At 40.7% G+C, this 12,313-nt stretch overlaps 1 protein-coding gene across 1 annotated transcript; it reads right to left on the bottom strand.

The window, feature by feature from the left end:
- Positions 1 to 5,985: 5,985 nt before the first annotated feature.
- LOC148562185 (uncharacterized) lies at positions 5,986 to 10,615 on the bottom strand. The gene is made up of 3 exons (XM_088490826.1): positions 9,044 to 10,615; positions 6,845 to 7,781; positions 5,986 to 6,572 (listed from the first exon to the last, which is right to left on the bottom strand). The coding sequence occupies exons 1-3, from the start codon at positions 10,613 to 10,615 to the stop codon at positions 5,986 to 5,988; spliced, it is 3,096 nt and encodes a 1,031-aa protein (XP_088346952.1).
- Between the last annotated feature and the right edge of the window lie 1,698 nt (positions 10,616 to 12,313).

Below are 12,313 nucleotides of genomic sequence, written 5' to 3'. Positions count from 1 at the left end.
GCTTCTCTCCAAGCAGAGTCAACCAGAGCCCCCACAGTCAAACTCTAAGTTTGGTGTTGGGAGGCCACAACCAAACTCTAAGTTTGGTGTTGAACTCCCATATCCAAACTCTAAGTTTGGTGTTGGAGAGTCTCAACAAAGCTCTGCACATCTGTGAGGCTCCATGAGAGCCCACTGTCAAGCTATTGACATTAAAGAAGCGCTTGTTGGGAGGCAACCCAATTTTTATTTATCTAACTATGTTTTTCTTAGTTATATGTCTTTATAGGTTCATGATCATGTGGAGTCACAAAATAAATAAAAAATTGAAAACGGAATCAAAAACAGCAGAAGAAAAATCACACCCTAGAGGAGCATCTGTCTGGCGCTGAACGCCCAGAATGGGCAGCATCCTGGCGCTGAACGCCCAGAACAAGCATGGTTCTGGCGTTCAACGCCAGAAATGGCAGCAAATGGGCATTGAACGCCCAAAATGGGCACCAACCTGGCGCTGAACGCCCAGAGTTGGGTACAAAGGCATTTTTACATGCCTAATGGGTGCAGGGATGTAAATCCTTGAACACCTCAGGATCTGTGGACCCCACAGGATCCACTCAGGATCTGTGGACCCCACAGGATCCACTCAGGATCTGTGGATCCCACAGGATCCACTCAGGATCTGTGGACCCCACAGGATCCACTCAGGATCTGTGGATCCCACAGGATCCACTCAGGATCTGTGGACCCCACAGGATCCCCACCTACCTCCACTCACTTCTTCTCACCACTCTCTTTCACACAACCCCATAAACACTCTTCCCTAAAAGCCCTTCACCAATCACCTCAATCTCTCTTCCCCATTAAACCTTCACCACTCACATCCATCCACTCTTCCCCATAAACCTACCTCATAAACTCCACCTACCTTCAAAAATTCAAAACCAATTTCCCACCCAAACCTACCCATATGGCCGAACCTTAACCCCCCTCCCTTCCCTATATAAAGACCTCCATTCTTCATCAAATTCACACAACACACCCCTCTACACTCCTCTTGGCCGAAACCACATCTCTCTCTCCCTCTCCATATTTCTTCTTCTTCTTCTTCTATTCTTTTGTTTATTGCTCGAGGGCGAGCAATATTCTAAGTTTGGTGTGGTAAAAGCATAGCTTTTTTGTTTTTCCATTACCATTGATGGCCCCCAAGACCGGAGAATCCTCTAGAAGAGGGAAAGGGAAAACAAAAGCTTCCACATCCGAGTCATGGGAGATGGAAAGGTTCATCTCCAAAGCCCATCAAGACCACTTCTATGATGTTGTGGCCAAGAAGAAGGTGATCCCTGAGGTCCCTTTTAAACTCAAAAGAAATGAGTATTCGGAGATCCGACATGAAATTCAAAGAAGAGGTTGGGAAGTTCTAACAAATCCCATCCAACAAGTCAGCATCCTAATGGTTCAAGAGTTCTATGCCAATGCATGGATCACCAAGAACCATGATCAAAGTAAGAACCCGGATCCAAAGAACTATGTTACAATGGTTCGGGGGAAATACTTAGATTTTAGTCCGGAGAATGTGAGGTTGGCGTTCAACTTGCCATACATGGAAGAGAACGCACGCCCCTACACAAGGAGAGTCAACTTTGATCAAAGGTTGGACCAAGTCCTTATGGACATATGTGTAGAAGGAGCTCAATGGAAGGTTGACTCCAAAGGCAACCCGGTTCAACTAAGAAGATTGGACCTCAAGCCTGTAGCTAGAGGATGGTTGGAGTTTATTCAATGCTCAATCATTCCCACTAGCAACCGGTCTGAAGTTACTATAGACCGGGCCATCATGATCCATAGCATCATGATTGGAGAAGAGGTGGAAGTTCATGAGATTATACCTCAAGAACTCTACAAGGTGGCTGACAAGTCCTCCACCATGGCAAGGTTAGCCTTTCCTCACCTCATCTGCCACCTATGCAATTCGGCTGGGATTGACATAGAGGGAGATATCCTCATCAAAGAGGACAAGCCCATCACTAAGAAAAAGATGGAGCAAGCAAGAGAGCCCAGTCATGGAGCTCAAGAGGCGCAAGAAGCTCATTTCCATGAGATCCCTGAGATGCCTCAAATGCACTTTCCTCCACAAAATTATTGGGAGCAAATCAACACCTCCCTGGGAAAATTAAGTTCCAATATGGAACAACTAAGGGTGGAACATCAAGAGCACTCCATCATGCTCCATGAAATAAGAGAAGATCAAAAAGCAATGAGGGAGGAGCAACAAAGACAAGGAAGAGACATAGAAGAGCTCAAGGACATCATTGGTTCTTCAAGAAGGAAACGCCACCATCACTAAGGTGGATTCATTCCTTGTTCTTATTTCTTCTGTTTTTCGTTCTCTATGTTATGTGCTTATCTATGTTTTGTGTCTTCATTACATGATCATTAGTAGTTAGTAACTATGTCTTAAAGTTATGAATGTCCTATGAATCCATCACCTCTCTTAAATGAAAAATGTTTTAATTCAAAAGAACAAGAAGTACCTGAGTTTCAAATTTATCCTTGAACTTAGTTTAATTATATTGATGTGGTGACAATGCTTCTTGTTTTCTGAATGTATGCTTGAACAGTGCATATGTCTTTTGAAGTTGTGGTTTAAGAATGTTAAATATGTTGGCTCTTGAAAGAATGATGACTAGGAGACATGTTATTTGATAATCTGAAAATTCATAAAAATGATTCTTGAAGCAAGAAAAAGCAGCAAAGAACAAAGCTTGCAGAAGAAAAAAAAAAGAAAAAAAAAGGGGGCGAAAAAAAAATAGAAAGAAAAAGAAAAAGCAAGGAGAAAAAGCCAATAACCCTTAAAACCAAAAGGTAAGGGCAAATAAAAAGGATCCCAAGGCTTTGAGCATCAGTGGATAGGAGGGCCTAAAGGAATAAAATCCTGGTCTAAGCGGCTAAACCAAGCTGTCCCTAACCATGTGCTTGTGGCGTGTAGGTGTCAAGTGAAAACTTGAGACTGAGCGGTTAAAGTCAAGGTCCAAAGCAAAAGAAGAGTGTTCTTAAGAACCCTGGACACCTCTAATTGGGGACTTTAGCAAAGCTGAGTCACAATCTGAAAAGGTTCACCCAATTATGTGTCTGTGGCATTTATGTATCCGGTGGTAATACTGGAAAACAAAGTGCTTAGGGCCACGGCCAAGACTCATAAAATAGCTGTGTTCAAGAATCATCATACTGAACTAGGAGAATCAATAACACTATTCGAAATCTGAAGTTCCTATAGATGCCAATCATTCTGAACCTCAATGAATAAAGTGAGATGCCAAAACTATTCAAGAGGCAAAAAGCTATAAGTCTCGCTCATATGATTGAAGCTCTGTTTCATTGATAGTTTGGAATTTATAGTATATTCTCTTCTTTTTATCCTATTTGATTTTCAGTTGCTTGGGGACAAGCAACAGTTTAAGTTTGGTGTTGTGATGAGCGGATAATTTATACGCTTTTTGGCATTGTTTTTAGTATGTTTTTAGTAGGATCTAGTTACTTTTAGGGATGTTTTCATTAGTTTTTATGTTAAATTCACATTTCTGGACTTTACTATGAGTTTGTGTGTTTTTCTGTGACTTCAGGTATTTTCTGGCTGAAATTGAGGGACTTGAGCAGAAATCAGATTCAGAGGTTGAAGAAGGACTGCTGATGCTGTTGGATTCTGACCTCCCTGCACTCAAAGTGGATTTTCTGGAGCTACAAAACTCGAAATGGTGTGCTTCCAATTGCGTTGGAAAGTAGACATCCAGGGATTTCCAGCAATGTATAATAGTCCATACTTTGGCCAAGAATAGACGACGTAAACTGGCGTTCAACGCCATCTCTCTGACCAAATCTGGCGTCCAGCGCCAGAAAAGGATCCAAAACCAGAGTTGAACGCCCAAACTGGCACAAATACTGGCGTTCAACTCCACAAATGGCCTCTGCATGTGCAACACTTAGGCTCAGCCCAAACACACACCAAGTGGGCCCCGGAAGTGGATTTATTCATCAATTACTTACTCATGTAAACCCTAGTGACTAGTTTATTATAGATAGGACCTCTTACTATTGTATTAGACGTCTTTTAGACCATCTTTGGATTATCTTATGATCCTTTGATCATGTTTTAGGGGGCTGGCCATCTCGGCCATGTCTGGACCTTCACTTATGTATTTTCATACGGTAGAGTTTCTACACTCCATAGATTAAGGTGTGGAGCTCTGCTGTTCCTCAAAGATTAATGCAAAGTACTACTGTTTTCTATTCAATTCTTCTTATTTCGCTTCTAAGATATCCATTCGCACCCAAGAACGTGATGAAGGTGATGATTATGTGTGACGCTCATCATCCTTCCCCCTTATGAACGCGTGCCTGACAAACACTTCTGTTCTACATGAATTAAGCTAGAATGAGTATCTCTTAGATCTCCTAACCAGAATCTTCGTGGCGTAAGCTAGAATGATGGCGGCATTCAAGAGAATCCGGAAAGTCTAAACCTTGTCTGTGGTATTCCGAGTAGGATTCAATGATTGAATGACTGTGATGAGCTTCAAACTCGCGATTGTTGGGCGTTAGTGACAGACGCAAAAGGAGGGTGAATCCTATTCCAGCATGATCGGGAACCGACAGATGAATAGCCGTGCCGTGACAGGGTGCATGAGCATATTATTCACTGAGAGGAGGGGATGTAGCCACTGACAACGGTGATGCCCTTGCATAAAGCCAGCCATGGAAAGGAGTAAGACTGATTGGATGAAGATAGCAGGAAAGCAGAGGTTCAGAGGAACGAAAAGCATCTCCATTCGCTTATCTGAAATTCCTACCAATGATTTACATAAGTATCTCTATCCCTATTCTATTATTTATTATTCGAAAACACCATTATCACTTTATATCTGCCTGACTGAGATTTACAAGGTGACAATAGCTTGCTTCATACCAACAATCTCCGTGGGATTCGACCCTTACTCACGTAAGGTATTACTTGGACGACCCAGTGCACTTGCTGGTTAGTTGTATCGAAGTTGTGACAATTATGTATTGAGATCAGAGCACCAAGTTGCTCACGTTGCCGGGGATTGTTTGAGCCTGAACATCACAATTTCGTGCACCACTGTGTTTCCAGGAGCTCGTACTCGAAGGAAAGAAGACACATGTGTTTCTGTGGAGAGGCAGTAACCGTCCGCCGTTCTTCAGCCATTTCTGACCATGGTAGGAGGTATGTTACTTGTGGGAAGATACCAAAATACAACTTTTTTGAGTGGATTGATGATTTTGATTGGATTGAGGTTGATGACGGTGCAAAGAATGGGTGGCCAAAGGAAAAGGAAAGGCGGGTTCACTGTTTGTGTGGTGACACTCTGAGTCTTCAAATTTCAGGAACAACAAAGAATCCTAATAGAAGATTTATTTCTTGCCCTAACAGAAGATGCAAATTTTTTGAGTGGGTTGATGAAGTTGGTGCAAGAAGTAATGTGTCTGCTGCTGCTGTTGGAGTTGTTGGAACACAAAATTCTGCTAAGTTGGAAGTTGAAATGTAGAAATTGGATGCACAAGAAAGAAAGATAGAGAGGCTAAACGTGGAGATGGAGAGAGTAATTGTTGAAGCCAAAGAAATAGATGCTTGTGTTGGTAGATTATGTGATGAGTTGAATATTCTCCAAGAACAAGTTGGGAGGTTGGATGACAACAACTTGCAGCAAGAAGTGGCCAGAAAATATGCCACATATATTTTCATTAAGTGATCCTGTAAACCATACTTACACAAAATATCAAACATAAGTGGTCATATAATATGCCACATATAGCTAAGCCAAAATAAAGATCCAAGAAGTGCAACAACTAAAAGTGGTCCAACCTGATTACAAAATATCAAAATAGTGGTCCTATCCACCTAATAAACAGTGGCCACATAGACACAATTCATCACAAGATAAACTATTTAACACCAAACCCAACAACCCTAACTATAAATATAAAGAGACTTCAGTCATCACTTAGGTCTATATGTAGACTAGGTGCTCCTTTTTGCTTCATCACTCCTAACTTCAGCCGCCCACTTCTCCTCACACCAAACACCTTTGTCTTTGGTAAAGGTTGAGAAGATGCTTTAGGTGCTTGGTGAAATTTTGCACTTGCCACAGCTAGGAGAGGCTGGGAGGCTGGCCCTTCAAGAGGTAAGGCTTGTTGTGAGGTGGCTGTGGTTGGAGCCACTGCACCGGTGGATGTGTTTGGAGCCTGAGAAACTGTAGTTGCAAGTATGGGAGGTGGTTGAGTGGAGGCAGCAATAGCAGGTGTGGCGGGTAGCTGTTGGGAAGATGCAGGTGTGGTGGGGAGTGGTTGTGAAGATGCAGCTCTACCCCTTCCTCTACCCCTTCCCCTGTCCCTTCCTCTTCCCCTGCCTACCCCTGTTTGCCTTATTCGCTCAGATCTGCGGATATTCACACCGGATCTGTTGTCGGCAGTAGGATCAGTGTCAACAGCAGCTGCAGGATTAGCAGCAGCAGCAGCAGTAGGCACAGTGTCAGCAGCATTCGGATCTTCTCCGTTGGCGGCAGCAGCAACACCAGGTTCTGAAATCAGGTAAACAGCAGATTGCAACATGAATATTCAGCTCTTTTTTCAATGACTTTATAATCCATTTACAATTTATTTATAACACAGCATAATCAATTGATAATCATCTTATAGTCTATTTATAAGGAAGTATAATCTGTTTGCAATCCAAATCAATTCACAACAATTTATAACACAGCATAATAAATTTTTATACACCTCAAATACCCTATAATTTCGAATTTAAAACAGTAAAACAACAGTTTGTAGGTTCAGATTTGCATGATACCTGACACTATTGGATTGGGACAATGCCTTCTATTATGTCCATATTGGCCGCAGTTGCTACATGTAACAGATGAACCCGTCCTCCTTAGCTTTGTCTGAGAACGGTTCTCATCAGGTTCTCTGATCCTCACCATCCGTGGTCTTCCTGGCTTCACCCTAAAGATGGGAGGTATGATGGTGTCACACTCAACCTTCGGCCACATATTTTCTCCATTGATTGGAGAAACTAAGTTACCATAAGTTGCAATATAGGCTGCTGGGCTATAGAAGTTGTTGCAATAATCTTCTGGACTGTCCCCTTTCTCGAATATAGCACAACAAGCATGCGGGCAGGGCATTCCACATAACCCCCAAAATCTGCAGCTACACGTTCCAGCCAACAAGTCAACCACAAACCTCTCAACAATCATCCGGTTCTTATGAGAAACTTTGTATTTCAGTCCTCCAGCCCATCTTGCTTGCCACTCCATAGCTCGCATAGCAATGACATCAAGCCTCTTTTTGGGTTTAGGCATGATTGTACCCTCATATTTTTCGGCCTTCTTCTTTTTTTTAGCAAACCGAGACATCCAGTAACACCGAATCCACTCGAACATAGTAAGTATGGGCTTGTCTCTTGCCTCCAATATCCTACCATTGAAAGCTTCAGATATGTTATTCATCAACATGTCGCTCTTAGCAAGAAACGTGAAATGGCTCTTGCACCAGAGCTTTGGATCCAATGATGATAACTTTTCATAGCATTGACGGTTGATGTTCATTAGTTGAGTCATCCTCCTCTCCCATTCCTCGACATATGTAGCTTTAGCTATTGATAGAATAAGATCCCGCAAAACAGTCCCACCTCCATATGCTTTCTTGCAATTCGCATACAGATGTCTCAAGCATAGTCGATGCTCTAACGCCGGCATCATCTCTTGAAAAACTTGCATCAAACCCTGCAGCACAGCATATATAAATATATAATTCAGATTCATATAGCTGCATCATATCATATATAATAACTTTTTATAGAGCTGCAACATAGCATATATAATTCACTTATAAAACGCAGCAATATATGAGCTAAATTTCAATTTTCAGCAGCTGCAACATATCATATTAAAAGTAAATAAATTAATAAATAAATTAAAAAAGGTAAATTCTTATATCACTGTTTTTGTTTTTCCCCATAATAATAACTTTTCAAATTTAGTCATAATCAAATGATGAATCGATCCAAAAGAGATGAGACTTGTGCATCTATGATTTAAGGGTCCACCATGATTACTGACAGAACATTTCAATAATCTCAAAAATCAAATAAAGAAACTTGATAAGAAAAGTGACATGCATTATTCTAGTGCCTAATGAGGTCTACACTATAGATATATTTTAATAGCAATATTTATTGTGTGGCCAATGATAATTTTTGAAAAATAAAAAACTGTTCTAATAAGTCATCCACTTGCAACTTGCAAGACCAAAATCCAAACCAAAAGCCACTTGTTAACACTATACAATCATGTTGGGGTCAAAGAAGATTTCCATTCTGGCTATAGATATGAATATTCTTCTGTGTTTCATTCTTTCATTAACTACTACTATTACTACATCTTTCATTAAAGAAGTAACCATACCACAACTATTAGACTATACACTTCATTTGTGGTTCAATTTTGTTAGCATTCATTCTATACACACAATTCTCTAAAAATAATAATATGAAAAGGCATCAATTCTCTAGCAATATACTATAGCATTCTGCATAGTTTAGTCTTGATGACAGTAAATTATTTGATTCAATTACAACACTAATTCTCATTTGATTGAACATAACAAAGAAGTAATGAGACCTCTTTCTTAGTTCATCACAATTAGTTAGTGGAACAACAATGCTAAAATATAAACCATGGGGAGGGGGCAAATAAGATAAAATTTTCAAGATATGACCCAATATAAATAGATTTCAAGAACATAAATCATACACATGCTACATTGCAGCTTTTATAAGCCTATTAAAAACTGCAGCTACATTTTCACTAAGATGATAAAACAAGAGACAATTTTACAAGAGAGATCGCCATAGTAAAAGTTCAATCTTACAAGATAAGTGCTACATATTTACTAAATTACTTGGTTTATGAGCTCCTGAAGTTCTAATGGATTGCTTAACCATTTACACAGCATGTTAATATAGATTTAAATAGCAAATGCTAACCTTTTGTTGGTCGGACATGAATACCCACTTCCTTCTACTGACATCTCCAATATCATCCAATAACATGTTTATAAACCAACTCCAACTGTCTCTAGTCTTAGCCTCTACAGTAGCAACAGCAATTGGAAAATAGTTATCGTTTGGATCTCTTCCGACAGCCACCAACAGTTGTTGACCATGATCACCCTTCAAGTGGCAGCCATCTACTCCTATGATAGGCCTGCAACCAGCCAAAAAGCCTTGCTTGACAGAATTTAGACACATGTACATCCTCATAAACCTTGGCTGGTGTGTAATTGAAGGCCTGTCAACCAAAATCTGAGTAGTAGACCCGGAATTTGTCCTCATAATCTCTGCACAGTAATCTCTGAGCTTGCCATATTGTAGAATAGCCCTGCCATATATTTCTTCCCTCGCCTTTCTCCTCGCCCAATAAGCCTTTGTGACTGAAATATTAGCCATGTATTTATCCTGAATGGTCTGAATTACTGTTGCAATCTTCATCTCCTCCCCCCTACTAATATTGGTAACAATCTTCTGAGACACCCAACTACTTGATGCAAGCCTACCGCTGTAATCTCGTCCACAAGTGTGCTTTCCGTTAAGGGTCTTCAGCCGAAAGCAATCGGAACCACCAACTTTAGATGCAAATGCCATCCACCTACACTTCCCTTTCTTTCCTCTATAGCCCACTCTACATCTAACCTTATCACTCTTGATATACCTAATATCCCTTCCATTCAACAGAGCATGCTCCTTAATAGCATCCTTAAACTGACTAAGTGACTTGAACTCCAATCCCACCTTAAACACATATTCCCTACTCATCTCAGCCTCATTGTATTTAGGATATCTTCTCTTCTTAATCATATCATCCGAATCTCCCTCATAGCTATCAATATCTTCAGTTTCATAACCCTCGGAAATCTCTCCAACCTCAACATCATCCCTAACGGCGGCATCATTCACAGCAGCATCAACACCACTAGTTTGAGCATTGTTATGTTCATTTAAAGGGCCATCAAATCCCCCAAAAGCATTTCCAACTCCACCATCATTTCCATCTTCAACGTCAAATCCAAAATGATCCTCGTGGTCTCCATCGTCTGCACTGTCATCAAATCTATCCTCCTCACTAGACGCTTCTGATTCACATTCAACCTCTACTTCTATGAAACCACTCTCATTGTACTCAGCTTCAGTTGGCACATAGTCCTTATCATTCGAACATATCTCAACACCGTTACCTTCCCTACAGCCATCAACAACATACACCGAGCAATGCTTAACAGTTTGTGACACTAATAACCTACCCATTCTCATGGCATCTCCATCACTCATCAACTCTCTGAGACCCGAGCTCAATTGATAGCCTGGTTCACAGTACCAGATCCTGGCATTCCCTTTGTACCCTAACTTTTGCAACTCACTAACTATTTCTTGCAAACTCCATTCATCGAGCTCATAATGCATATCTTCCAACACCTTTCCCCCCAAATATTCTAGCCCGTTCCCTAAATCATGAAACTTGCCACCATGGTGTATGTCTATGGTAAAATCTGAGTCCCCCATCCCTACAGGTATTAAAAATAGAAACATAATCCATTTAAAGCAACATCGGCACAACCACAATAATCAACATTCAAGAATAAACAAAATTCATCATCCAATGCCATAGTAGCTCCATTCAATCACATAATTTGAAAAAAAGGTTGAGACTTTCATAAGCTGAAACCATCAGCATACATTACACTTTCACAAATCTCCCATTGAAAGCAAAATCTATTTAATAAAAATAGAAGTAGAATCCATTTAAAGCACCACCATCACAGCAACAATAGTCAAACAATGCCATATTTTTTTTTGAAAAAAATTAACATAAATATCAACTTTTAACACTGAAAAAATTTGGGTTTTTTCTTTGTCACTTACTTGCAGAAACTTTGACTGCAGGGAGATGGAGTAGAGGCGTGGTCGGAGGCTCGGCAACGTGCGGCACGGTGACTCCAGGCGAGGGCCTTCACCGCGACGGAAGGAAGATGCCTTGGTCGGACAAATCGTGGAGAAGACCTCAGAGAAGAACAACGAACAAGGGCCTAGCGTAGAGAGAAGGCAACGGAGGGGACTCCAACAACTGTCTATTGCAGTCGATGGCAGACACACACGCCGTTGACGGAGGCAAGAGACGGAGAAGACAGGAGAAACTTAGGGTTTCTTTTTTTCTTAGGAATGAAATGTGAGTGGTTATTTGGGTATTAGGAAAAAATTCAGATTACTTCACCAAGCCTCTACAGCTAATTTTCAAGAATATTCCTTTTTTATGAAGAATATTCTGTTATCTCAAACGGTACACTGACGACAGGGACTTAATTGAAAAAAAAAGGTACAGGGACCCAATTGAAAAGAAAAAAAGTATAAGGACCTAATTGAAAATTCGGTGAAACTATAGGGACCTTCAGAGTAATTAAACCTTTAATTTACCCGCCATTAAGTTACTTATTCCTTATTCTTGAAACCCCAATTTACAATCTTCATAACCAATAATAAGAACATACTTCCCTGCAGTTCCTTGAGAAGACGACCCGAGGTTTAAATAATCGGTTATCAATTTTAAGGGGTTTGTTACTTGTGACAACCAAAACCTTTGTAAGAAAGGTTGATTGCTTGCTTTAGTAACTATACTTGCAATGAGTATTTACCATAACTTCTAAACCATCAATCTTCTGCTCTTTCAAAATGGCGCCGTTGCCGGGGAACTGCTAACGTGTGCCTTATTATTGGTTATTGTAAATATTTTTCTTTTGCTTGTTTATTTATTTTTATTTTTCCTTTTTATTTTTATTTGCTACCATGAATTCTCACCCCCTCGCTTTGAGTTTGGTTCTAATTTTGTTGAAGGAAATAGAAGTTACAGCAGGAATATGGGATCGCATCAAGGTCAGACCAATCAAGGATGGATGGAGCCAAGATGATCTAATCACCCCTTTAGGCAACAACACCCTCCAAGATATCATGGACAAAGACTATTCTACAATGCATATCCAGCTGATAGATATGGTGGACAACCTTGTAACTACCGACAAGCCCCACCCCGCGCCTGTAGACCATCCTCTCAACATAACCCCGAACCACCACACTCACAAGCTTCTCTTCACCATTCGCCACCACATGATCCCTATTTACCCCAGTTCCAATCCAGTCACTCCCAAGCACCACCACTTTCCTATGTATCATGTCCAAATCCATCACCCCGAGAATCAGAGGTTCACC

Source organism: Arachis ipaensis, chromosome B6 (genome assembly GCF_059453495.1).
Source record: "Arachis ipaensis isolate K30076 ecotype BB chromosome B6, ASM5945349v1, whole genome shotgun sequence".
NCBI lineage: Eukaryota > Viridiplantae > Streptophyta > Magnoliopsida > Fabales > Fabaceae > Arachis > Arachis ipaensis.
The sequence above is the reverse complement of the archived record's forward strand: the minus strand, read 5'-3'. Positions and strand labels throughout refer to the sequence as shown.